Raw genomic sequence first — 27997 nt, 5'->3', positions numbered from 1 at the left:
TGTAGCACTTTTTGCAGGCTAAACATACTCAGGGGCTGCCACAAAGAAGAGGGAGTCAAGCTATTCTCCAATGCGCCTGAAAGCAGGACAAGAAGCAACAGATGGAAACTAGTCAAGGAGAGAAGCAACCTAGAACTAAGGAGAAACTTCCTGACAGTTAGAACAATTAACCAGTGGAACAACCTGCCTCCAGAAGTGGTGAATGCTCCAACACTGGAAGTTTTTAAGAAGAGACTGGCCAGCCATTTGTCTGAAATGGTATAGGGTTTCCTGCCTGAGCAGGGGGTTGGACTAGATGACCTCCAAGGTCCCTTCCAACTTCTTCTTATTATTATCATCTCTTTTAAACCCTCTTCATGGAATTTAGTTTCTAGTCCCCTGATCACTTTTAAATTTTCCTAAATCCACTTTCTCTTGACTCTTTCAAATTCAGTGTCGAGAGCTGGGCACACTAATTGGGGTGGGGTCTGGTCAAAGCAGAATAAGATCGCGTGATCGCTCCCTTTGAAGTGTCATTAACTTCCATTCATGTATCCTGAAATGACATGTGCCCATTTTGTAGACAATCCACCCTTGTTAACTCACGGTAGTTTCCAATCAATTACTTTTCCAAAATCATTTTCACAACGTCCATTACGAAACCAGCAATGCCCCATTCTGTATCTGTGCAGATGATCTTTATTTTTCATGGTATAGTAAAATCTGAACATTGCTCTATTGGAGGCTTCACGCAGCTTTCCCTCTACTTCCTTTTTAGTAATTATAGAACTGTGTTGAAGTTAATGTCAGTAACTAAAGTCAACATAAAATCATCTCTGTGTATCAAATGTCTATCCAATTGGAACGTTCAGTTCTCTTTTTAGCATTACTGGTTTTTATTTCTGTAAGAGATTATATATGTAATAGACAAATAAATATTCAGTTAATACTAGGCCGTGTTTGCATTTAGCGTCACCAGGACCAAAGAGGTCTTCCGTTCTTTCTATTGCGCATAGTATTACGTATTTTAATGAGAGGGATAAGTGGCTCATATCATTTTGCATTTAAATAGTATTTTAATATTTGTCTGGGGGTCATTTTAATAAATAATTTTGATAGCATTTCATCTATGGCAAAAATCAACTCTTTAGTTACTAGTCATCTTCACAAAACGTCTGCCTTTCAAACTTTGTACTTGGCATCCATCTCATCCCCACAGAGCAAGTAACACTGAAGTGCAAATTACAGCAATATATTCCCATTTTACTTCTTGTTATGACATATGTAACTTTTATAATGTTATTAAATACACTGGCACCTTCTAAAACATGTTGATAAAATAAACATTTCTGCATACTATTTTTTTTTCAGGCTGCTTTCACTATTTTTCCAAATACTAAAATTTTGGAATGATTTCTGCGCTGACATGTATTGTGAATTATCCAAAGAAAACAGCATGTAGGAGAAATCTGCTCACTTTCTTAAAGTCATTTTTCAAAAGTAAAAAAATAATGTATTATTTTGGCATACTTTTATTCATGGTAGTCTTTCAAAACATATATGAAATAGTTTTGAACATTTCCCCTGTTGGATATCATGATGTGTTTCTTCTTTAAAAAAAGAAGAAGAAGAAGAAGAAGAAATCCTAAATTTAAAAGTAATAAGGCCACCATGTTTTAATGATGTAAAGTTAAACGCTAGAATATGAAATATAAAGAAGATCCTAAAACAAAAAGTTATTACATAACTTGAGAGGTAAAGGAGTGTTGTATAATTCAATAATTTATTTATTTATTTATTTATTTATTTATTTATTTATTTATTTGATTTGATTTGATTTGTATACCGCCCTTCTCCCTAAGGACTCAGGGCGGTGAACAGTGACATAAATAATAGAATGTACAAATATAGATATTGAAAATAAATTAAACCCTAATTTAGCCCAAATGTAGAAGATAGTTACCTTAAGATAATAATTACAAAAGAACCCATCAGACCAGACCGGATTGCTTAAACAGATGTGTTTTTAAGGTCGCGTCGGAAGGAGTGAAGGTCGGGAGCCATCCGGAGCTCAACCGGTAAACAGTTCCATAGGTCAGGCGCGCCCACAGAGAACGCCCTCCCCCTGGGAGCCACCAGACGGCATTCTCCGAACGGCGGCACCCTGAGGAGGCCCTCTCTGTGGGAGCGCACTGGACGGAGGGACGTTGACGCTGGCAGCAGGTGATTCCTAAGGTACTCCGGACCCATGCCATGAGGAATAGAAATTAAGGTGGGTATCCTTCAGACTCTTAATAAACAATGTTGAATGGTTAGTGTTTAATAATCAGACACGTCCTAGAAATCCAATAATACTGTACTGAAAGGTAGTTTTTAGGGAAAACTGTTACTGAGCAATTCCATTTTCTCCTTTGGGAATTATACAAGGATCAATTCCATGTTGTTTCATTTGAACTGCAATGTCAAAAAGGTAGTCGTAACATTCACACCTGAAGAATACATAAAGGGAAAAATAAATAAATTAAGGTGGTCTGTAAATATAAATCAACTAATTTACTATTACAGCAGAAATAAAACTGAATGAAAGTTTTCACAATGTACAATACTGCATTCACAGAAAATGAAAACAATTCTGAATTTAAGATACAGACCGGAAAAAACCCCCACCATGTGTATCTCAAATACCCTACTCTCAATTAAACTAAGACAACCTTCCCCGTGTAAAATAATGTCCTTGAGGGGGGGAAAATCCTAACGTTTTGTTAAGGTGAATATAGTATTATCTTGGTAATAATAACAATTTAAAAATATTTCTCACTATGAAGGAACAGAATTTTGAGGTACCAGTATTTTCCTTACATAATTGGTAAACATATATACTGTATTACCCTTACCACCATTCAAAAATCTTTTTAAAACTTTGCTGTTGTTATAACAATAGAAGCTCTGCAAATATGTATAAAACAACTGTAAACATAGAATGGTATAGTGGAGAACATTTTTACACTTGGTAAATTGGAATAATTCCCAATTCTCAAAAATAAAAACAGAAAAATCAGGTGAAATAGAAGCAAACACAATCCAGCTATACTTATATCTTAAGAAGTTATATTAACAAGTTCTGGAAGAGATAGGCCCACCAATATATTGGTTTACTTCCTCGTTCTACTCACATTGTCTTGGCTTTTTCCCAAGTTTCACCCCAAACATAAACACCATGACGCCTAACCAGCACGGCACAAGTGTCTGGATATGTGTTCATTGCATGTGCCATTCTCTCTTTCAAGTCCTTCTCTTCAGGTGTATTCTCAACAATAGGGACTACTAACATGTCATCATATCTGAAAAAAATGAGGTTGCATTGACATGAATATGGTCATGTATCACTTTAGCCTCTCATGCCTGGCTATCATTGCATTGCTTGTTCAATTTGTTTAAAACATTTATCTCCATGTTTTCTCTTTAAAGAAGAGGGAGTCAAGCTATTCTCCAAAGCACCTGAGGGCAGGACAAGAAGCAACGGATGGAAACTTATCAAGGAGAGAAGCAACCTAGAAGTAAGAAGAAATTTCCTGACAGTTAGAGCAATTAATCAGTGGAACAACCTACCTCCAGAAGTTGTGAATGCTCCAACACTGGAAGTTTAAAGAAGAGATTGGACAACCATTTGTCTGAAATGGTATAGGGTTTCCTGTCTGAGCAGGGGGTTGGACTAGAAAATCTCCAAGGTCCCTTCCAACTCTGCTATTCTATTCTATTCTATTCTATTCTATTCTATTCTATTCTATTCTATTCTATTCTATTCTATTCTATTCTATTCTATTCTATTCTATTCTATTCTATTCTATTCTATTCTATTCTATTCTATTCTATTCCTATTCTAATTTCATTCTGTTCTGTTCTATATCCAATGTGGCCAACAATTCAAGCAATAACATCCCCCCCATTTCAAAACTAAGAATCTATGAAATCATTACAACAAAGATAATTGCAGTACCATGCTATCATAATAGACCATAATCAAGTATACAACTGCCTATTTAATTCTGACAAATGAAGTAAATGAGCAAAAATATAATAAGCATTACAGCTTATTCACAATGAGAATCTTTAAAGACTTATTTTAAAGCATTGTTTTCTCACCTATTTCAAGATGTTGATCACCACATAGGGGAAAGGTAATTGGGAACATACATTCAGTGGGCATAATCCAATCAAGGATTAAGATAGCAGTGACAAAATTACGTAGAAAGAAATCTGATTGAACTCAGTGGTGCTTGCTTGGATCTTGATTGAAAAAAACCAGATTATACCATTAATGTTTTTTTAATTTATTTTTTATTTTAATTCCATTTATATCCCGCCCTTCTCCGAAGACTCAGGGCGGCTTACAAGCTTAGCAGTAGCCTTCATTCTATGTATATGCCTGCTTATTAGGGCTTTCACACACACCCCAAGCAGCATTATTACAAAGTCAGCTTAATTGCCCCCAACAATCTGGGTCCTCATTTTACCTACCTCGGAAGGATGGAAGCTTTTAAAGATATTGACAGTCTAATTTTGACTGGATAATGCCAACTATAAGATTATGTGTAATTTATCTTAGATATAACAATGAAAGATATTGCACTTTTCTTACCAGCAGTCGATTGCATTCTTGTTTTTAAAAAGTAGCAAAATGTGCTGAATCAATTGTTACTACTTATAATTAATTACCCAAAACAAGGATGAGCTTACATGTAAAAAGTAAGTCTTCTTTTACATTTTACAAGATACAACATACACATTATTATCTTTCTTGCATAAAAGAAACAGCTCTACCAATTCAGGAAAAGCATCAGGTAGAGATGGGATATAGGAAGGAAATTAAAGTAAATATATAAGAGTGGGCTGTTTTCAGGAAGTGGTAGAAAGCAATTTGTGCTAGTTTGAGCAAACCCATCCATGTTTACACTGCATTCAACTCTTCCAACTTCAGACTGAATGGCTCTTATTCTCAGAAAAGTATTTGCAGACCATGGCTTTACTGAGAATAGAACTCTTTAATATGGCTTACTCCACGTGATAGTTGGAGGATATCCTTGGGGCCTGGAGAAAACTAGTTTGGGGATGGCTTCTTTCTTTGGGAAATAAAGAAACATATGAACAGAAATTTGTCCTGGGTTGCAAAGCAAATGACGGTTAATACATGTTTACTTGGTAGCAAGCTGTATTGAGTTCAGTGGCTCTTCCTAGGTAGGTATGCTTAGTCCTATTCAACTGTTATGAAATCCAGCAATAGCTTAATTATGTTCAAGGAATGTAAATAAATATTCTAGCCCTGATCTCCTCTTATTACCCTTCCTATGGAAAGGCTGAACATCAGTAATGGCATATTTATCTGGTGCCTATCTGAATGACTAAGGATTCTGAACTTTAAACATTTTAACCCAAGCCTGGTATTCTGCTAAATAGAAATAACAGTAGCAATTGTTTAGTATTTCTGCCTCTATTCCAGGCTTCTGCGTTATCTCCTTGCTTTCAACAGTGTTGACCAGTACCCAGAAGATAATAATAATCAGAATAGAGCTGGAAGGGACCTTGGAGGTCTTCTAGTCCAGCCCCCTGCTCAAGCAAGAGACCCTATATCATTTCAGACGTGGCTGTCCAGTTTCTTCTTAAAAACCTCAAGTGATGAAGCATCCACAACATCTGAAGGCAAGCTGTTCCACTGATCAATTGTGCTTACTGTTAGGAAGTTTCTCCTTAATTCTAGATTGCTTCTCTCCTTGATTAGTTTCCATCCATTGTTTCTTGTCTTGCCTTCTGGTGCTTTGGAAAATAAATTGACCCCCTCTTCTTTGTGCAGCCTCTCAAATAGTGGAATACTGCTATCATGTTCCCCCCTAGTCTTTCTTTTCTCTAGACTGGCCATTCCCAAATCCTGCAACCGTTCTTCATATGTTTTAGTCTCCAGGCCTTTAATCATCTTAGTTGCTCTTTACATTTTTCCCAAGGTCTCAACATCTTTTTTGTAATGTGGTGACCAAAACTGGATGCAATATTCCAGATGTGGCCTTCTAAGGCTTCATAAAGTACTAATACTTCACATGATTTTGATTCTACGCCTCTGTTTATACAACAAAAGATTGTATTAGCTTTTCTGACTGCTGCCGCACAATGCTGACTCATGTTTAAGTGATCGTCCACTAAGACTCCAAGGTCCATCTCACAGCCAGCTTTCGCCAAATCTGTACTTGTACCTTTGGTTTTTCCTGCCCAGGTGTAAAACTTTGCTTTTCTCCACATTAAATATTATTTTGTAGGACATAGCCCATTGTTCAAGTCATTGTTCAAGATCTTTCTGGATTCCGAACTTGTCTTTGGGGGTGTTGGCTATTCCTGCCAGTTTAGTGTCATCTGCAAATTTGATGAGATTCTTCCTCTATTCCCTCATCTAAGTCATTTATGAAGATATTAAAGAGTACTGGGCCTAAGACAGAATCTTGTAGTACCCCACTGCTTACTTCCCTCCATGTAGATGTAGTACCATTAAGGACTCCTCGCTGAGTACGATTTGTCAGCCAATTACAAATCCATCTGGTAGTGATACTGTCTATCCCACATTTTTCTAATTTACCAAGAAGTTGTGGTCTACTTTGTCAAATGCTATGCTGAAGTCTGAATATACTATGTCCACAGCATTTTGCTGGTCTACTAATTTAGTCACTTTGTCTATATCTGGGGTTCTAAAAGCCTAGTATTATTATTCATTGGAAAAGCAGCAGAGAGAACATTGATCAGAAGTCAGATTCATATTATCAATTTACATATCTATCTGCATATTACTAGAAAAAAAAACTTTGGGGTCCTGCATTAAGAGCACCCTCTGTAAACTTGGTAGCTAGTTTTTAAGTAGAAGTAATAATGATGATACATGTTTACAGCATTACCCAATTGGTAGTTGTTATAACACATCCCGAGTTTCATGGAAGACATGTGGAAACATCTCCTTTCATACTGCTGTATTTTTCAGGGTGTCTACAATTCTATGTTCCAGACTTAAGCTTTCTAGGTAAAACGTTAGCATATCCCAGTGTAAGAGAAGCTGCAACATTTTTTATTTATGGTCATGATATATTATCCTACAGTCAAATAAGTATGGAGTATATAGGTAGTAGTCTGCCAATTTGAATTAAATTGGTTTGAACAGTGCCAGGATAACTTAATCCCACTTTATTATTCATTGTGCAAATTCCAGTGAGTAATGTGCTGAATCTTGTTCATAGCTGAGATTTTTAGAATATTATGTTGATAATATCAATCCACTGAAATGTCTAAGCCATTTTTACTTAGGGACTTGAGATAGGTTTCACTGAAGTCAGACACTTGTTTTCTTTCTCAAATTCACCATGCAAAAACGCAGGTTCATTACTGGAATTGTTAGGTGGCATAATCTTCACAAAATTAAAACTTGCTTTATAATGAATGGCTAAAGTACAACAGTGACTGCTAGACTAAATAATATTTTATAATGGGTGACATTGCTAGGTAGTTTAACCCTCCTGCTGATAAAATATTTTTCCCCTTCTCATTTTATCCCTCATACCTTCTCCAAGTTTCCCAAGAACTGAGTGGTTTTTTTTATGATACACAGAATAAAGGAGATTTGTTGTCATCTTAAAAGCTATTTCTTTTGTTGGCTAGCTATTCCAATAGAGGGGGGGATGGGATTTTAAGCCTATGGTATTGTAAATATAAACAATTCTTGTATCTATCAAGATAAATTAATGAAGAACAGGAGAACAAGCTTGTCTTAACATTTCTGGAAAAGGTTTCTGGGTATTCCCATAATTAGGGGTACATGATTGCAATGGATTCATTTTAGATCAGAGGTCCCCAAACCTTTGGGCACTAGGGACCAGTTCCGTGGAGAGGTTTTTCCGCGGACCAGAGGGTGCGTGGTTTTGTGTGTTGCCTACATCTCGCAGATGGGCTTTGCTTGTTTGTGCGGACCGTTTGCTGGCATGTTGTGGCCTGGTACTGGTTGACCAGACTGGGGATTGAGCACCCATTTTAGATTCTGGCAGTTTGAAATAAAAGTTGAACATAAAAATTATAAAAGTTTTTCTAGCACATCAAAGACTAGCAATTATCGCAGAAGCTTTGGTGGGTCATAGACCCCTTCATCCAATGCATAATGTGATAATGTTTTTAAGGATTCTACAGTATTGTTTTGTTACAAAAGACAAAAACTGACTTGAAAAAACTGCATGTATGAGGGAGTACCCAATATCACTCCAAATGTTATTTATTAATGTAAATTACCTGAAATATCCCCCTGTAGTACATTTCTTGATTCCTTTTATCATTTCCTGATGAGTGATTTTAAACTCTTTTCCTGGATACAAAAGTGTGGCCATTACTGCAGCTTTGGAATGAGTGTGAATCACTGCTCCTGCTCCTAAAACAATATTTTTAAAGAGGATATGATTCAAAAATTCAGTATTTGTCCTCAAATTTGGCCCATTTTAGGTACTTTGATTCAAAAATTGCTTTCCTATGACACACTATTTTGCCCAGTTAATGGTTAGTAGTATACAGGTAATCCTCGACTTACGATCACAATTGAGCTCAAAATTTCAATTGCTAACACGGGAAACCTCACCCGGCCCGGAAAGGATTGACAGATCGATAGCTCTTTCTCGATTCTGTGGGTGGTGGTGCATGGCCGTTCTTAGTTGGTGGAGCGATTTGTCTGGTTAATTCCGATAACGAACGAGACTCTGGCATGCTAACTAGTTATGCGACCCCCGAGCTTGATGTTGAATTTAATTACGGCAGCAAGACTTTTAGTAGGGCAATATTGGAAGAAGGAAGAACTGCCGACTATAGAAGAATGGACTTTAAAAGTTTCCAACCTGGCGGAAATGGCAAAGATTTCAGCGTATTTGAAAGACCATTCGCAACAGAGATATATTGTGGAGTGGAAAAAATGGATTGATTACATCCAGAATAAATATGGGACTAAAAAGTTTCATTTAGCATTTGAATAAGTATTGATGTGATATTTATAGTGCTTGTAGTTATTTTATAAGAGTTAAAGTGCGATAGATTTAATAGTTTATTGTTGTTTGCATATGGTAGATTATGATTGTTTTTACTTTTATACCTTGTATTTAGCTCTGGGAAGTCGGGGAGGGGGGAGGGGGAGGGAGGGAGGTGTTGGGGAGGGTTGGGAAGAAGGGAGGGGGTGGGAGGGGTTTTGTTTTGTTTTGTTAAAAATAAAATGTACTGTAAAACTTTTCAATAAAAAAAAATTTCAATTGCTAAGCAAGACAGTTGTTAGGTGAGTTTTGTCCCATTTTACCTTTCTTGCAATATATATTGCAAGACAACCCACCTCGAGGCCTACCAAAACATCTGTAATACAGTAAGTACTGTAATACTCACTGGACATTATGGAAGTTACTGATCTCAATGCATCTTTACAGAAGGCTTAAGAAAAGATGCAAGACAGTACTTATTGTCAGATCTATTAGAATCATGACTATTCAAGGAAATTATGTCTGCATCACTAGTGCCTATCATAATAGTCTTAAACTAATTTCTTCCCAAACACTTTTAACACTGGGATGCTGCCACCAACAGACTAGAAGTAGAATTGTTTCAATTTCAATATTCAATAATTTCCTGTCTTTAAAACTTGAATGTCTGAGAATACAAGGATGGGTGTAATTTTCTCTTATTATAATTCTCTGTAATTTATCTTGATGTGGGAAGATTGGAAGACTCACTGACTTCTCAAAGATGACATCTTAAAAAAAAATCAAAATCTCCTTCTATTTGGATTTTTTTTTAATTTAGCCTCATCCTCTATTTCAGGAGGGATATTTTATTCAAGCCCATCCTCTATTCCAGGGTAAACATTTAAAACCTACCTATTCTGAATATAAGGCATGAATTACAAGAAGCATAGGAACACCTTTCTTTGTGCATCTTTCCAACTTTTATTTTCCTCCTGTTTCTTTTTTACTCCAATTAACAGGGGGACTTATAGATCAGCTGCTAACTTACAAGGCATACACATTAATTGGTTATTTTTTAAATTTATTACATAAGACAAAAGTAATGACTACAGTAAAAATTCCATTAGAACCGTAAACACCCTACTTATAAAATAGAGCTATTGTCAATGAATTTGCTGTAGTTTTGCAATCTGGGATCTGTCAAGGATGCTCAGGCCTACAGACTAGACTGGGAGGTAAAAAAAAAACCTCAGGAACTAACTGCATCCTTCAATTATATAAACTGGCTTAAGGCTCCTTCTCTACATCAGCTCAATAATTCTAAAAAAAAAATGAATGGAAGGGGACCAAATTTGGTCTGGAGTGAGAAAGTGGTAAAAGAAAATAAGAGTTAAAAAATGGGGTGAATCAAGCCGGAGGTTGCGGAGGAAAACAAAAATCCAGGGGGGAAAATGGGAGGGGCCAATGACTCACGAGTATTGCCAGTTTTTGGGGTTCCCTCCCTCCTGGTCACGTTTTCTATTATTAAAGGGTTGCAAATAATTCCAGAAGCCACACTTCATGCCTTTTCCTAATTTTTCTTTTTGAAAAAAAGAAGAAGAAAGGATTGCAATGTATCTTCACCCAGGACTTGGCTGAGGATGAATGAAACATCCTTTTAACCTAGGTTGTTTTGTTTCTACCCAATTTGTTATTCCTGTCATTGCTATCCTTCCTTTTGTTTCCTGTTTTCACTGTCGTTTTTCATGTTTGCAATCATTTGTAAATCATCCAGAATTGCTGGGAGTCTGGTGGCCTCTAAATCATCATCATCATCCGCCTTCCAGTCACACTGCGGACAAAATCGCTATATTATCAATGGCATCGACCTCCAAGGATATTTAGGCCCTACCTCTCATGATATAAGCATTCATGAACAGAGGTGTACATTGGCTTTTCTTGAGTTTCTTGTAGGACGGAGGGCCACTGATGTCTTTTTCTTCGATATCACACACAAACATGTCTTCAGGCTATAATGAAAGAACAGCCAGCTGGGATAATCGTCACTTTTCAACAACAACAACAACAACAACAAAAATACTTCAGAAAAGTCTGACAAATCGTGGAAATCTAATTTTGGACAAGGTATTTCAAATGGAGAAACTACTAGAACAAAGGCACGTTGATACAATCGGTTCAATTTACTGGGATTCTGAGCACATCTACCTCAGTGAGGCAGCCAAGCACCTATGCAAGGACACACTATGTTACAGGCAGTCCAAAAATACCCTCTGCAGGATCAAGCTGAATAGGAACTGGTTTTTCTACTGTGAGGAGAAGCTGGCTATAAGCAGCACTGACTGGCTAATGCTTGTGCTGTCAGAATCTCTGCTCTTCCTATATCTGCAGCATTTTACAGGTCTTTAAAAATGTATTTTCCCTTCAAAGGCAAAATGAAGGGAAAACCTTCTGAACCAAGAACCTAGCATGTTATTTTTGTACATTGTGTAACGTTTTATGGTTTTAGAACTATTTTTTCACATAGTACAATGTTTTATGGCTTTAGAACTTTTGATAACACTTAGAAGATTGCTTGTCCCCACTTCAGTACAATACAGATGCAACACTGATACACATCACAGTATAATGGGAAGTAGCACTGACATCACTAAGACTACATTGAAGTAAGAGAGCTGAGTGTAAATTTATTTATTCTACTTTATACCCAACGAACTTGCTTGATTTTAATGGGCTGAAGTTATTAAGCACCAGTATTTGCAATCATCACAGCCTTGGTGATCAGTTTTCAAACATTTCTCCTTGAAAAGATTAAACAAACAAATGAAAACTGAGACTGCAATTACCCACAATCCATCTTCTAAATCTGGCACATTCAGATGAATAAATAAACACAGCTCTATTTAAACATGCACAATGTAATCAAATCCATTTAATTCAGTGGAACGTACACCCAAATAAATTGGGATAAGATTCAAGGTCTTAAATCAGAAAATGTGCATTAATGTTGATGAAGATTGATGCAATCTTAGAGGCCGTAAGTTAGCTCTAACTAATAATGCTGCTTTTTATAATAGTATCATAAAATTTGTGAAATATAACTTTTCATATTTGCAAAGCACTTAATTTAAATTCCAGTGATTCATTGCAGTATAATGCTTTAAAGTGTTTCTCATACGGGACTAGTATTTTTCATTGTTTAAAAAATGTTAGCAGAATTAATCTAGAATTATAAAAGGGAAACCTGAATTGAGAGGAAGCGTTTGCCGATAGTGAACACTTTGGTTTCCCCCCAAAGCCAAAAACTAAAATAAATAATCTGTGTTGGCTCTTGCCCAGCAAGACTCAGATGGAGGAAAGTTGGAAACTGCTACCCTGAATGTGGTCCTTTTGTCATACCTGGAAAGAAGAAGTCACTTTAGTGGAGGAGCAAAGAGTAGGAGAGAAAACTCTTCCCCTTTTGTGTTGCCTGCCACTCTCCCCCGCCCAGATACTGCTTGGGGGAAGGAGAAGCAGAGGAATGGTAGAGTACATTCTTCACTCCTATTGACTAGCTGACCTTGCCCCAATAAGGGCTGGCAGTGGTCCTCTCCAGCAAGCCCAGAAGTCATGGCAGAAGTCATGGACAGACGAAGCCGGGGATCTCCACTTGGGCTGGATGGGCAGGGGAGAGGCAGACCTACAGCCCCATGGCTGAATGGAGCAGGAGGGTATGAGAATGGGCCAACAGGAGTTGTGCAGGTACCCAACCTGCCTTAGGGTTCTCCCCATGCAAATGTTTACACAGAGGAACTTGTACAGCATTTCTACTGGAAAACACTCCTTCCTCACTCAGTGGGTTAGGACGCTGAGCTTGTCGATCAGAAGGTCGACAGTTTGGCAGGTCGAATCCCGAGTGCCGCGTAGCAGAGTGAGCGCCTGTTACTCGTCCCAGCTTCTGCCAACCTAGCAGTTCGAAAGCACGTAAAAATGCAAGTAGAAAAATAGGGACCACTACGGTGGGAAGGTAACAGCGCTCCGTGCGCCTTTGGCATCTAGTCATGCCGGCCACATGACCACGGAGACGTCCTCAGACAAGCGCTGGCTCTTCAGCTTTGAAATGGAGATGAGCACCGGCCCCTAGAGTTGGAAACGACTAGCACACATGTGTGGGGGAACCTTTACCTTTACCTTTAAGCCCCAGTGGAAGGCTGATGCAGAGAAGGAGGTTCTTGTATTATTGTTACCCTCGATAACGTAAGAGCAGGGCATCTGTAGAGAGCCCAGGGAATCCCTCGAAGGACAGGAGGAAGAGCCAGTATCAAGGCAATTGTTAGATAAAAGGGGCCTGAGCCCAGGTCAAGAAAGGAAGGAAAGTAAATGTCTCAGATGAGCCCCTCCCTAGTTTACTGGAAGATAAAGGGAAGGAGAAGGAAGCACACTGAGACTTGCAAGATTATGTTTCTATAGATTTACAATACAAATAGAAGTGACCTACGGTATACGGCATTGGTTTTCTAGTCCAGTCTAGCTCGAAAGGATGATATCATCTAAGCCAATCCATACATTTCTTCACTGGTAATTGCTAAATAACTATAATTATAAAGGCAGACTTAGCTAGTCTCTGATTTTTCACATAGGAATATAAAATAATAAAAGATATAAGAATGTGACTTCCTTTTATGACTTCTAAGAAGCTTCCTACCATGGCCTGTCAAAGTGATTGTCTTTGGACCATCTTAAAGGAAGGGACTTCCTTCTACTTATTAATAAAATGTCTAGATTAGACAGTATGCAAAAAAAAAAGATTACTATAGCATACTTCACTTTTGCTGCCCCTCTCATTCATAATGCCTCCTGGAATTTGACTTTAAAAATCTCACACAGTCCAGAGGAAGCAAATATCAAAAATGAAAATTATTTTTTAAAATTCATGCGGTAACAATCCTATATGTGTTCCTCTAAAAAGGACTCAAGAAAACTTTCTCATGAATAAGTATGGATGGGCTGTGGATTTATTTTCAAGGCTACATACTTACCTGTATTCTTTCTTTTTGGACACCAGACGGAGCAATATATATTTCATTGCTGGCAGGGAAAGAGAAATCAGAACTGTAATTTCAGGCAAAAGGCAACAGGAAAACAAAACATCATTTACAGACAAAACAGAATATACAGGTAGTCAGTCCTTCACTTACCATAGTTCATTTAGTGACCGTTCAAAGTTACAACGGCATTGGAAAAAGTGACTTATGACCATTTTTCACACGACCACTTCAGCATCCCCATGGTCACATGATCAAAATTCAGATGCTTGGAATCTGACTCAGATTTATGACAGTTGTGGTGTCCCAGGGTCATGTGATCACTTTTTGCAACTTTCTGACAAGCAAAGTCAATAGGGAAGCCAGATCCACTTAAAAACTGCAGTGATTCACTTAACAACTGTGGCAAGAAAGGTCGTAAAACGGGGCAAAAATCATTTAACAAATGTATCACCTAACAACAGAAATTTTGGGCTCAATTGTGGTCGTAAGTCGAGAACTACCGTCCTATACAATACAGTACTTGCTTCTGCTACTACATTTTGGCAACTGTACTTAACAAACTATCATAGGTTTGGCTAATTTGAGAACAATCAGCATTAATGCAATGAAGCTACATGTATAATTCCTGACATTTTGTCTCACCAGTACAATCAATGCGATTATATAGAACAAGCTTCATAAATATTTCTCACTTTAAACTGTACCAATGAAAAATACATGCGGTTATTGCAGAGGCACAAATCAACTTAATTAAAAGAAGCTACACAGTCCTGCAAACAAAGCTTCATGGCTAGTAATTATGGCTAAAAGGGAAAAACATTTCACACATCTCTATATAAAATCTGTGGGACAGGATAAAATGAACTGGTTTAAGAACTACTATTTTAATCATCATTACTTTTGGAACCATGCAGAACAGGGACACCTAGTGGTTAGTCAGGTAAAACCAGATTTTCTGCTATTTGAAGGCAAAGTTAGCATTATTTTTACATCAGAAAGAAGTGGCAGAGATTCTATCTTCATGAGCCAGATCTCATTGGATCACTAAACTGTAAAATATTTGCAGACAGCAAAAGAAGCCTGCAGCACAGCTATTGGGAATGTTAAGAAATTAACCATTTGTTTGTAAACGCTAACAATTTCTCCAAGTGACTTATGGCAATATGCTTGTTCTAACCCTTTTTTTTTTGCTTTGGTACGTATAACATCTGGATATAATGACAGATAACAGTTGAAAAAAGTATTTCTCTTCCTTGGACAAAAAGTGATTTTATAATTTTCCTGCCTCCCCTAAGACAGATTATAAAAACAGTTTCATCAGATATATACTGATACAAACATAACTATAATAATAGTTCTAAAACCCCTTATAACTAGAAAGGACAGTATATTGTATTCTAAGATGTAAACCTGCAAATGCACAAAAATATTATTTTCCATCTACTTTTGAAATTATTGAGAAAAATAAATCCATGAATTTATTATGTAACTAAATTTTTTTTACTCTGAAGTGGAACGTGTATATAGCTATTTTTGCTCAGCAGAAAACATCTTAAAAAGAGTAAAAACATTTCTATTAGGCATACTTGTAAGAGCTGTGGTGGCGCTGAGGTTAGAATGCAGTATTGCAGGCTAATTCTGCCAATTGCCAACAGTTCGATTTTCACCGGCTCAGGGTTGACTCAGCCTTTATTCCTTCTGAGGTCGATAAAATGAGCACCCAAATTGTTGGGGGACAATATGCTCACTATAAACCACTTAGGGCTGTAAAGCACTGTGAAGCGGTATATAAGTCTAAATGCTATTGCTATTGCTAATACCCAAAATCTAACAATTAAGTTATCTGAAAAGTTTCTTTGTACAAAACTGATCATTATTCCCAGTCAGGATTTCTTTAAGTCTTGTGCTTCTACAAGTTCAACCTTAGTGGTCTGGACCCACGATTGGCATCGCTCTTTAGATTCAAAGAGTGCTTGATAGGATCCTGACTGGAATCCGGGGATACAGGAATATCAGTAGCGGAAAACTGTGGATTCTTCCCTGCTTTTTCTGATACATTCCAGCTCCTAGCCCTCAACAGTCGGCAAGGCCACTCCTCGGAGAGGATCATGTCAGAGAGTCTTTACTATCATTTGAAGCAGAGTTCAGTATTCACTTAATTAACAAAACATTATTTTCCTGTGACTTTTTCATTAAAAAAAATCCATGATGAGGTTTGTTTTGAGTATGTGAATCAAAGATCTTGGGTAAAAAGAGGCACGACAGGGTTTATATCCCCTAAGGTGTTTTTACCTAAGGACTCTCTTTCAGTATATGAATAAAAATTTCCTTTATCGTGAAACAATAAACCTTTCTTGTTCCTAAGACTGAGATTGAAAACACATTGGAATAAACAGCTTAGAACAATTTCATTTGAAGGAGCAGAACTTGCAATTAGGAAGTTATTTTATATAGACAGATTACATGATTTTCCTTTTATTACCACTACGTGGAGCTAATAACCCACAAATTAAAGCGTTGAAATGGTTTCTTTCAACTAAAAATGATTTCCTGGAAAATTTCCAAGCTACCAATAAAGCAGTTTCAGATTGATAACATTTGGGAGAGTATACCTATCTAATTAGACAATCCACGCGTTGTTGGATCATCATTTCAGAAATATTTTCTTACCTAAACGGAGAAAAAAGAATGAGAATAGGTGGGCCAAAAAAGCAGTGGGAGTAGGAACGACTTCCAACTTCTTGCCAGCTTCCCTATTGAATATTTTGTTTTATTTTATTATTTATAAAATTTACTGGCTGCCCGTCTTATCACAAAGAAACTCCTTCTCAGAATTTCCTTCTGGGAACGTGGCAGGGAGCATTGAAAACCTTCAATCTTCCCTCCCTCTCCTTTCTTCCCTCCCTCCCTTTTTTCCTTCCTTACTCTTCATTCCTTTCTTCCTCCTTCGCTCCCTCCCTCCTTCCTTCTCTAGAATTCCTGCCGTCTTTCCCATGCGGGAAGCTTGCAGGGAGAAAATCAGTGGGGAAGACACTAGTAAGTTACAAGTCCAAAGACAGCAGGTAGATAAGTAACTGCTACTAAATGGAAGAGGGAGCAAGAAAGTGCCGGGGTGGTGGTGGTATTATGGGTCAGGAAGGATGTGTGAGGTTACACAACAGGTGCCTTGCTGGTCAGGAAAGGTGTAAGAGGTGGTGTGGATCATGATGGGCGCATGGGGATGCATAAGAGGTACTGTGTGGGTCAGGGAAGGTGCCGGGTTTATGTGTGGCATGGGGGTTGAAAAGGTGCTGTGCATATTAGAGCTGACACCCAGGATGGTGGTTTGAGAGGCAAATGCGGGGCGGGGGTAGAATGGGTCAGGAAGAGTGTATGGGGTTCCTTCTACTCCTCTCCCTTCCCTTCCTAGCTGGCAGGTGAGTGTGGCTGGTGCAGGATGCAGAAGGGACTAAATCAGCGCCCCCCCACACACACACATTTTTGGCAGCAGGGACCAGTTTCATGGAAAGCATTTTTGCCATGGGGTTCGCTTGCTCACCCATTGTGTGGTTCCTAATAACTCAAGGTTAGGGACCCTGGGACTATAGGATTTTGAGAGTGGCTGGTAAACTGTAACAGAACACTGAAAATGGTCATGTGACTGCTGCAGCAAAACTGCAGCTCTAAAGCAGTCACAACTTTCCCACATTTCATTCCCTTAGGAGTCAGGGGTTCTGGAATTTGGACACATTCTGTAAATCAGCCTATTTGAGAAATCCTTGGTTCAAAATTATTGTTCTATGATGCACTGTTTTGACAAGTTAAAGATGATGACAATTGAAGATTCAGTAATATATAGACAGACTTATTTGTGATCTAGTAAATATCACTGCAGGTATTTTATTTCTTTAGTGATTTTGTAATAATAATGTGTGTCTTCATTGCATCAAAAATGTGCATTTTCATTGCAAACAATTCATATGTACATTTTTTAAAAATATTAAAGAGATGTACCTACTCAGTATTGTCTATTCTGTGTTCTACAGTCAATCAATAGATTTGTGCTAAAAGAATTATTTAAGCATCACAAGTACTGTAAAATCTTTATCATATTCCACAACATTGTTGAGTTATTAAACTGTATATAGTTTTCTCCTACATCAGGAGATAAATAATATCTTAGTTTTGAGTTGCCTGAAGAGTGTCATGTATCTTAATAAAGGGCTTTTCAATCTTTTCACCCATTGTACCACTTTTAGGATATGGCAACATCCGAGTACCACCAGTCGCCTAGCAAGGTGTCAAAAACCTGATGACTAAAAAAAAAAGGGAAAAAAGGTGATGAAGTACAGGTAGTCCTCGACTTACAATATTTTGCTTAGTGACTGTTTGAAGTTACAATGGCACTGAAAAAAGTGCACCCCAAGCCATAGCTGAGCAATACACCTGCCTGCCTGCCCGCCCGGTGGCGCTCTTCCTCCTATCTGAGGTTTTCACTGTTGTGAGCATTTTTGTTGAGGATTGGCAGCGGGGGTGGGGGGGTGTTTGGTTTTTATTCCCCCCATCTACTGGGTGGTTGCAGCAGGTTTTGGTCACTTCACATGACCCTGGGACACTGTGACCGTCATAAATATGAATCAGTTGCCAAGCATCTGAATGTAAATCACAAGACCCTGGAGATGCTGCAACATTCCAGCTGATTGGCGCTTCTTCTGAGCTCAGAAGTGCCAGGATCAGTGCTGAGCTCCAGCTGGAGCCTGGCGCTGATCCTGGCGCTTCCACTGAGCCCTGACAGCCCCGAAGAAGTGTTGATCCACGCGCTTTCGCTGAGCCCTGACAGCCCTGCAGTTCCAGCCATCTCTCGCTCAGGCTTGTGTGATGCTGCCACCGGTTTAGCTCATTTCCCTCCCCCACTACCACTTTTCTAGGATGGTTGCGTACCACCTGCCAGGTGCCAATGTACCACAGGTGGTACCCGTACCACTGGTTGAAAAGCACTGCCTTAATATGTGTTGTGTTTTATTTTTCAAAAACTGTCATTTGTCAAAATTGGCATGAGTTAAAACAATTTTAAAACTTCTCATATTATTTACCCATGTTTCATGCTGATTCCACCACCAGTTCCTGTAACCCATCCTAAATGATAAAATTGCTGACAAAGTTCTGGAATCAAATTCCTTGGGTGCATATTTTCCTATAGGAGAAACAAAAAATATCTGATCATTTAGTATATTTTTTAAAATACATCTGCAGTGGTTAGTTGATTATTTGGATTAAAGATATGCATTACAGTATTTATATATGCTGTAGAAAATCTCCGAGTACCCTCAGAATCATGAAATTGAAATGAGCAGCTATATAAATCAAATAAATTAATAAATGGTTATTGAGAGGCAACACTGACTCTACAAGGGACAATATTTGCCCTGTAAAGTATATCATATTAAGAATCCACTGCTATAGTATAGATCAATTACTACTTTTATTGTAAATCTATAGCAGACATGTCAAACACAAGACCCAGGAGCCAGAGCCGGCCCACGAAGTGGTTTCATGTGGCCCGCGAAGCCATCCTGGAAACAGTGAGGGAACGGCCCCCACAGCCTTGGCCCTGGCCCAGAGACCCTTCTTCTGCCAGAGACACTCAGATCTGTCCCACTCCTGCCCAGGCCCCCATAGGCACCCTTGATGCGAATGATGTAGAGCTGGCCACGCCCACCCAGTAGGCCATACACACTCTAGCCACGCCCACCCAATAGGCCACACCCACCCAGGCCATACCCACCTGGCCCCGAGGGCAACCGCAACGCTGATGCGGCCCTCAATAAAATTGAGTTTGACACCCCTGATCTATAGTAACAGAAACTTGCAAATTTGAACATCCCTCTTCTCTCCCTCCCTTTATCTTTGGGAGAACTAGGTCTTCTCTGGGAAGTTTATTCAAATTACATTCCTGCAGCTCTTTCTCTTGTCCCTCAACATCATCTCTTTTTCCCCTCTACTGACAGCGATATTGGCATGAGTTACTCTAGCTAGATCCCCCTACCTGATAAGTTTGCAACTTAATGCACCAAGTAAAACTGGTTATAGGTCTCTCTGACTTGCTACCTGCTATTACAGATGATGCCATGAATCCAGGAGGACCTCCAAGTTGTGAGCCTGTTCTCTGATGGCTACTGCTTACTCCTCAAACAACAACTCTACTGATGACTGAGAACCTTAACGAATCTACAATAGCCCATACTTACTAGGATGCAATTTCAGAGTATTCTCTTGTATCCAGACCCTGATAGCTTCCAAGGCTCCAGGAAAAGACATTGACAGTATCTCCCTCATAACTCACGTAGCAATTTACAATTGGGTATCATCCACATATTGGTGACATGGCAACCAAAACTGTGGGATGAGCTCTCCCAGCAGCTTCGTTAGCATCTAGCTAATGGTATTAAAAGCCACTGAGAGGTCCATAAGACCAGGGTGCACTATCTTCTTCAGGTCTTGACAAGTTATTTAGGAGATGTTTTGAATATACCTTCTTAAGATGCAAACAGATGTTTGCTTTAAATATTTCATTATGATTGGATAGCCGTAAATTTTCTTAGAAAAGAAACACTTTCTTTTTCAGATTAAAAAAACAAATTACGTTTCTCAAACTCAGTTCATTTGTTTGAGTAAAACTATCAGCATAAACTTTAAAAATGGCTTTTAAATGGAGTTTTCCCTACAATTATCACTAACATCTGCAGTTTGACATCTTTCACTTACAACATTTCAACAGATAAAAAATTAACAATCCCAGAACAATTAATGCGAAAGGGCGTTGACAGAATGCAGCATTGTACAAGCTCTTCATCACTAATATGGATCTTTTATTTCTATGGTTATAGAAATAAAATGTGCTTTGTAATTGATCATATTGCTACAAATAATCTAGCCTTTATACATGTACTGTTGCAAAATATTAAACCTACTTCCATAAGCTGAAAGGTTTTTCTCATTCAGTATCTTTCAAGATAAGCTGCAGCTTATGTTACATATGGAAGTAATGCCAGACATTTGTGAAAGGATTCACCAAGGATTTATAAAATTTCTATTAAGCCATAGGGCTAAAAATACATTGCGAAAAAACATTCCCAACTTTCTTTAACTGCATTTCTAAGAAAGGTTAGATATTTATTGTGTTTCCTATTAAATTAAAACAAAGGGCTGAGAACTAAATCTTTTTTTAAAAAGAATGCAGGTAAATCTGAGTTGTAGTTCATGAACTTCTCTTGTAGACTCTTTTTCCCCCTCATTCAATTCTGATTAATTATTGGAAACTGCTTGGGAAAGACCCTGTAGTTTTCTTGGCAAAGGTTTGTCTTTGCCACTTGCTTAGGCCTGAAAATGACTGGTCCAAGATCACTCAGTTGGTTTTGCGATTAGGGTGGGACTTCAACTTACAATCTTCCAGTTTCTAGTCTGATGCCTTAATCACTACACCAAATTGACTCACATAATCTTTCTAATCTCGCACTAAATAGTGGATGTCTTGTATATGAAAGATAGCTTTCTCTAGGTAAGTTGAATTCTCTCCTAAATTATAAAAGAATCTTGGATCAGACATGTTATCAATAGATAATTCGCTTATGTAAGTAAAACAATGCTTTCTGGAATATTTGTGCAGTATCTTTTTTTAAAAAAAATTCTGTTGCTTTCCATAGTCTCACTAATATTCAAACAATTTATGTCTCTGACAAGATACATTTTATGGTCTTTCCTGTGTGTACGTTTCTCTGATATGGTCACCAGATTTCCCAGATTCAAAGTTAAGAGTAAAGAATGCAAGCGGTTTTCTATTAAATTGTTTATTAGTTTTTTTCCCCAGAATTCTTTTCTTTTCACTGATTTGTAATCAAATGTTTTTTCTTGGAGATTTTTAATAGCTCACTCACAAAAATTAAACTGTACAAGTATAGTTACTCCTCTGGGAACACCAAGCAAATGTTATCCCAAACAGCAAGTAGCCAATACTTATTCTACTTTTAAAATACATATTTTCTTATCTTTAAAGCTGCACTTGTGTGATAGTGAGTTCATATAAAAATCTTCCCAAAAGTGTTAAGCCCAGCTGACAGCCACTAAAATTGGCCCTCTTTAATTTAGTGTTCCATGAATATTGAGCATATGTTCTCATTCTTCCTCTACACTGGCTATTAATTTTTCATTCACGTGAAACTAATAATTTCCTAGCATAGTTGGATTGACCTTTGCTTTAACAGTTTTCTCCTTGTGCAGCAAATTATAGAAAGTCCTAACCAGGTCAATCTGATCAAAGCTTGCAATTCTAGTTTGGATGTAAATTGACAAATTACAGTTCAGACCAATAGCAAACTATGTTTTGGCACAGAAAGGAGGGAACTGAGAGTTATATTCTCATGATTTCCATGTTACATAATTAAAATTTATATGCCACCCATCTCACTCTGTAAAGCGACTGTATAAGAGGATTATGAAAAATTCTTCTTTACAAATTGATAATTCCTGCTAAGCAAGTCTTGTAAACAAGAAAAACCAAACTGGGTTTTTCTATGCCTTGTTTAGTGCAAAGGGCAAACCAAGGACTTTTCATTGGAGTAATTTATAGACTTGAAAATCAGGAATAAAACAAGTTTTCATTCTCTAGCCTGTTAAAAACCAGACCTGCTTCATTATAATGCCACAAAGTTGAGATTTCTTTTGGTTTCTTGGTTTTATTGAATAGACTTCAAACCAGAAGTTTTAAAACAAAATGGCTATGTTTACAGGTATTTCTGCCATTATTTTATAAACCAGTTTGTTGAGTAAAGCAACATGGACTAGTTTCATACAAATCAAACAAGCACAGAATGGTTTAGTATAACACACATATACCAGCCAAACCTGGGTACTATTAAGATTGTTGAATTCCATGTCACAAGATTCTTCTCCTTCCCCACAAGCATAGATGTGAAATTTGGGAGTAAGTGTTGCATATAGAAATGGTCAAACTGGAAAAGATTGAGCGGGCATCATGTAGGAACCTAGACAATTATTGAATTTGTCATGGGAATGGCTGCAGTGGGTCAGAGTGAAGATGTGAAGTTGATATAGACAGACTTGGGATTTTCTGTTGTCGACCCCTTCCCCCATTGCTTTGGTAGGTCCTTTTTTAAAAAATTGTGTTAAATTCATTTTAGAACTTATACTGCAGTTTGGTACACTACCTATCTTAACATGTGGCATCATCTGGCCAATCTTGTCTGGCTTTGAAACTAAACAGAGTTAGACATGATTAGTACTTTAATAGGAGACAAGGAATATTTGGGCTATAAGTTAAGAGTGGAAACTTGAAAAATATCCTGAAGAAGGCAATGGTTACCAAGAAAACTGCATGAATGATCCAAAGTTGAGCCTGAGGTCATATTTTTTTTAATTTTTATATATACATACATACATACATACATACACACACACACACACACACACACACACATATAACGTCAACTATATGCTAGTTTTTGGTCTGACTGCTCTGTGGATTCAGGAGTTGTCCATGCTTGCTTTATTTATTAGATTTATATCTGGCTTTTCATTAATGACCTCAAGGTAGCATACAAAATGCTCTTTCTTCCTATTTCCCCCCCCCCCAATTACTACAATCCTACAAGGTAGTTTGGCCTGAAAGACAATGATTGGGAAAGTATTATCTACAGTACATGCTCAAAAGTGGAAAGGTTTGACACTACACACAATGGAGTAATGGCTAATGAAAATGGAGTTTGTAGGGTTGGTAAAATTAATTTCTTTCCTTGGAGAAAAAACATTTACATTCATGGTTGACTGGAAACCAATTATAGACTTTTTGCAAGAAACTAGAAAAAACTGCACTTTGATTTGTGGACTGATGATTAGGAAAAAAACCTGGATAATAGAAAATGTGAGCTTTTTTCCTTTGTAATCATAGAATAAGAGTTAATTTTATAAATGTACTTTTGCTGCAGAAGAAATTGAAAGGTTTTTCTCAGGCTCAACCTCTGATCTTCTTTTATACTTTTTTTAGTTTGTGTTAATTTTTATGTGCTTTGTAAAAAATCTTTTAATAAAAATTATTTTTTTAAAAAGGGAAATGGCTTGATCAAACTTTGCACTTGGTAGAATACTATCAGGCTCATGATTAACATTAGACATCCCATGACTCTACTATATCTACTGCATTAATCTTACCTAATAGCAAATCCAAAAATTGGATGTCACATCAGAAAAGTCAACTTCACAGTCCTCAGTTCAGTACGGTATCCAAGCACCAATGTGGCATCTTCCCTGCCTAGAGTTACTAACAAAGCGCATTAATTCTGCCTGACACATTAAATTTAAATAAAGGTGTCTATAGGCAGAAACTCAACCAGCAAAAAATGCTTCCCTGTTAGGTTTTTGGCTTTTAACTGATGTTAGTCCTACTATAAATAAAGGGAAGCTCTTTTGTAGCAATGTCGAATTTTTATTGTTTATGTGCCATCAAGTCATTTTTCGTCTCATAGCGATCATTTTTGCCTGGCCATACCTTCATCAGACTGGCGTGCAAGTCTCAAACTCGACCTGGACACCCAAGCCAGCAATGACACATGCTCACAACCTTAGGTTACAAGCGCGTTCTTCCTCTCACTCGCCTCCTGTGGGTGAGAACTGAATCGGGTGATGCTGCTGAGCGCACCCTATTACCTTTGCTTCCTCGAAGCCGTTCCTGTACGGAGAAGCGCAGTCCCCAAAGGGCTCCGCCATAGCGCTACAACCGCTAGAGTCTTCTTAGGGCCGGAGCTGCTCCTTTCGGAGAAAGACCCGAGCCCTTCCTATTCCGGCGCGGGGAGGAGCCTCCTCGCGTATCTCGAAAAGTGGCGGCGCAAAGAGTAATGGAGGGCGGGGAGGGAAGTTTCAACTTTGGGTCACCGTCCGGGAATGAGATCCTTTGGTTGAGGGTTCATGGATTTGATGCGTTGCACCGTTACTTACTGAGTCAATGAAAAGGAGCGCACAGCCAAGAAGAGACGCACAGTTGCAAACATGATCCAAATGCTGTGGTGCAAGGATAGCATTTTCTAGCACCCATGCCTACCTAGCCCATGACTGTGCCTTAATTTTCCAGGTCGCTCTTTGATTTGGTTAGTTTGTGTGGAGGTAGATGAGGCTTTTACAACCGGGTTACATGCTAGGTAACTGGAGGATATACACAGAGGTAGAGTCATAAAATACTACCCCTGTCTATCCTTTCCTCCCCTTCAGCTATCTGACTAGATAATAATAGTCTGTTTTATAAGTGGCTGGGTCGCTTGTGTTTTCCTCCTGAACATATCAAATGATCTTTCCTTTTATTTATCTCAAAATTGTTTTACTTCCTTTCCTCAGACCAAAGCATGTTAAAACGTAAGATTACTGGTGCCAGACTGCATTAAACACGGGTAAATTACTGTTGTCGTTAGTAGTGTGTTCTGAATGGACTTCTAAAGGAAATTGTATTCTGCAACAAGTGTTTAGATCGAACCTATCAGGCAAGAAACATTTGAAGTTCTTCATAATTTCCTTCAGTGTTTGCTATTCTGTTGATATCTAGTATAGAAATCAATGCAAGAGATGATATTACAGTACATTCCATTTATATACCATTTGTGAACTGGCAATAAAGAAATGAGGCTAGGCTTGGGCATATGTATGTGTCTCACAAATACAGGGTTTTATTTTACTGGGAGGAGCTGAACTGTGGCCCGATGCACCTACAAAAGAAATTGGTTGGGGTTGTGCTCATATCGCATATTTTAAAAAAAACCCCTTGAAATATAAAAGATGCATTGAAAGAAATCGACTAAAGTCAGAATGGTTTCTTCCTCATTTTTTTCTTAACAATCACCGTAAACAAATGGAATCGGCTTCCTGTTTAGAGCAAATTGCGCTTTAAAAGTACAAATTACGCTTTCACAAATGTTTATTTTCCCTCTTCGGAAAACTCGCGGCTGGTGTACGAGGATCGAGTTCGTGCGCGAATTCAGGCAGAATAGACACCTTGACGTCGTGGGAATACTTTTTTCAGGCAGTGCAACAGACAGCCTGGCCTCGGAAGGGGAGGGAAAGGGGGAAGATGGCAGCCTCCTTGTGGCTGATCCACCGCTGCAGAGGGACGATCAATCGCTTGCTGGGCAGGAATTTAATGCGAGCCCCCCTCGGTTCCTTGTCCCAGGCGGTGGGCTGCAAATTCCTACACACGACCCCGGAAACCTTGGGTGAGCACCTGACTATTCCCAGGGAAATTGCTCTTTTAATCATTTGTTGTTAAACCTGAGGTTCGGCTTGGTAAACCGGTGAAGGCAGCAGGGATGGGGCTGTGCTTCTATGGGGTAGCGGTTTCAAGAAAATGGCAAAAATAGGTTTGTTGTTGTTAGTTGCGAAGTCGTGTTCGAGCCATCGCGACCCCATGGACAACGTTCCTCCAGGCCTTCCTGTCCTCTACCATCTTGATTGATCTATATTTAAAATATTTGTATTCCTCAGTCTAAAAAGATAAAGTGGCAGATAATTAACAAAAAGTATATCTGACTATGATGATTGAGGTTTATTTCCAGATACATTCTAAAGTGAGGATTTAATAATCTTACATATGTGAGCCAATCTCTCTGTACATGCAAATATATTTAAATAGTATATCACTTTTTAATAAATTCACATACAGATTTTGTTTTAAAGTGAACCATAGGTAATGCTCAACGTACAATCACTTTTTAAACAACCATTCAGTTACAACAGCTTTGAAAATGACTTGCAGCCATTGTAAAACATCCTCCTCCTTCACTGTCCTCATATGATGGCTTTTGGGCTGGTTGGCAGCTGGCTCACATTTATAACGTAGTTACCAACTGCCTTGCAATCATATGATTGCCATTTGTAATCTCTGCAACTTTCCCCAGAAAGTCAGTGAGGAAGCTTGCAGGGAAAGTTGTAAGCAGACGAAATGGGAAGCTACAGATTTTAATCAGTATTGAGTCTCATTGATGATAGTCTAAGCCAGGGGTCTCCAAACTTGGCTGTTTTATGACTTGTGGACTTCAACTCCCAGAATTCCTCAGCCAGGCATGCTGGCTGAGGAATTCTGGGAGTTGAAGTCCACAAGTTATAAAAGGGCCAAGTTTGAAGACCCCTGGTCTAAGCAGTTAATCATTGAATCAAAGGATCAATGTAAACATCTAAATTACCTGTCCTAATTTGGTTCCAGGGAAAAATGTGTTGTTTTGCAATTATCAGGTTTTGCTCCTTAAGATTCCTCGGTATTCATTCATTCAGTGGAATGATGTTGTATAGTGTGCATAAAGGCTAAAATAGGTGTATCCAACCAACGGCCCTGGACAACTAATAATGCAATCCCACAAGATCATAAATGTTTAACATTGTTATATTATGTATATCAGTGCTTTTTTTCTAAAAAAAAAAGGTGCTGGAACTCAGAGGTGCTATCAATGGGAGCGATGCTGGTGTCTTGCTACAGCGTCGCCGCTCGTCCTTTGCACCCCTGCCCCTGTGGCTCGGAGCCACATGCCGCGGGGATTCCCCTCCCCACAGCCGCCATGGGGATTCCCCTCCCCGCAGTTGCCACGCTGCGGCCCGTGCTGAGCCCCCATCCGGAGCTGTTCTGAACCCCGACCAAGAGCTGTGTTCCTCGTGGCAGTGGTCTCCGGCGCCAAACAGCCTCTTTCCAACCACATCCAGAAAAAATTGTAACAAACATTGGAATTCTCAAGGACATGTTTGGTATTTCCCAGCAATCTGTTACTGGAAGGAAAAAGCAATCCCTACTGCGTTACTGATCCCAGAGAAGCATTTGCATCTATGCAGGTATCCTTAGGGTGCCATAGTTATAGATGAAAAATATTGGTTGCAAAGTTGGCTTTTCTGGTTGTAATACAGATATTTTGGACTTATTTTTGTTTCTTTCCATGTTTGATATTTTTAAAAAGGCATATGCTACAC

The 27997-nt window shown here is 38.5% G+C and overlaps 2 protein-coding genes across 2 annotated transcripts in view; one reads left to right on the top strand and one right to left on the bottom strand.

Moving 5' to 3' along the window:
* Positions 1-709: 709 nt before the first annotated feature.
* On the bottom strand, positions 710-24826 carry APIP (APAF1 interacting protein). Its single transcript, XM_081334126.1, has 7 exons — positions 24710-24826; positions 19084-19184; positions 14003-14051; positions 10879-10996; positions 8287-8422; positions 3153-3320; positions 710-2468 (listed from the first exon to the last, which is right to left on the bottom strand). The coding sequence occupies exons 1-7, from the start codon at positions 24767-24769 to the stop codon at positions 2366-2368; spliced, it is 735 nt and encodes a 244-aa protein (XP_081190252.1). The 5' UTR covers positions 24770-24826; the 3' UTR covers positions 710-2365.
* Positions 24827-26099: 1273 nt separating this feature from the next.
* Positions 26100-27997, top strand: part of PDHX (pyruvate dehydrogenase complex component X) — a 41952-nt gene continuing 40054 nt past the window's right edge. Inside the window, exon 1 of the mRNA XM_081314768.1 lies at positions 26100-26259. Coding sequence (XP_081170894.1) covers positions 26118-26259 — 142 coding nt within the window. The 5' untranslated portion in view covers positions 26100-26117. The remainder of the gene's footprint in view (positions 26260-27997) is intronic.

The sequence above is a fragment of the Vipera berus genome, assembly GCF_964194415.1.
Source record: "Vipera berus genome assembly, chromosome: 1".
Taxonomy (NCBI): Eukaryota; Metazoa; Chordata; class Lepidosauria; order Squamata; family Viperidae; genus Vipera; species Vipera berus.
The sequence above is the reverse complement of the archived record's forward strand: the minus strand, read 5'-3'. Positions and strand labels throughout refer to the sequence as shown.

Excerpts from the sequence above, each read along its gene's own strand:
- APIP (XM_081334126.1), bottom strand. The coding sequence starts at position 24,769 with ATGGCGGAGCCCTTTGGGGACTGCGCTTCTCCGTACAGGAACGGCTTC. Across the intron at positions 19,185-24,709 it reads ACGGCTTCGAGGAAGCAAAG|GAAAATATGCACCCAAGGAA; the intron begins GTAATAGGGTGC and ends TTTCTCCTATAG. Across the intron at positions 14,052-19,083 it reads GGAATCAGCATGAAACATGG|CAATGAAATATATATTGCTC; the intron begins GTAAATAATATG and ends TTTCCCTGCCAG.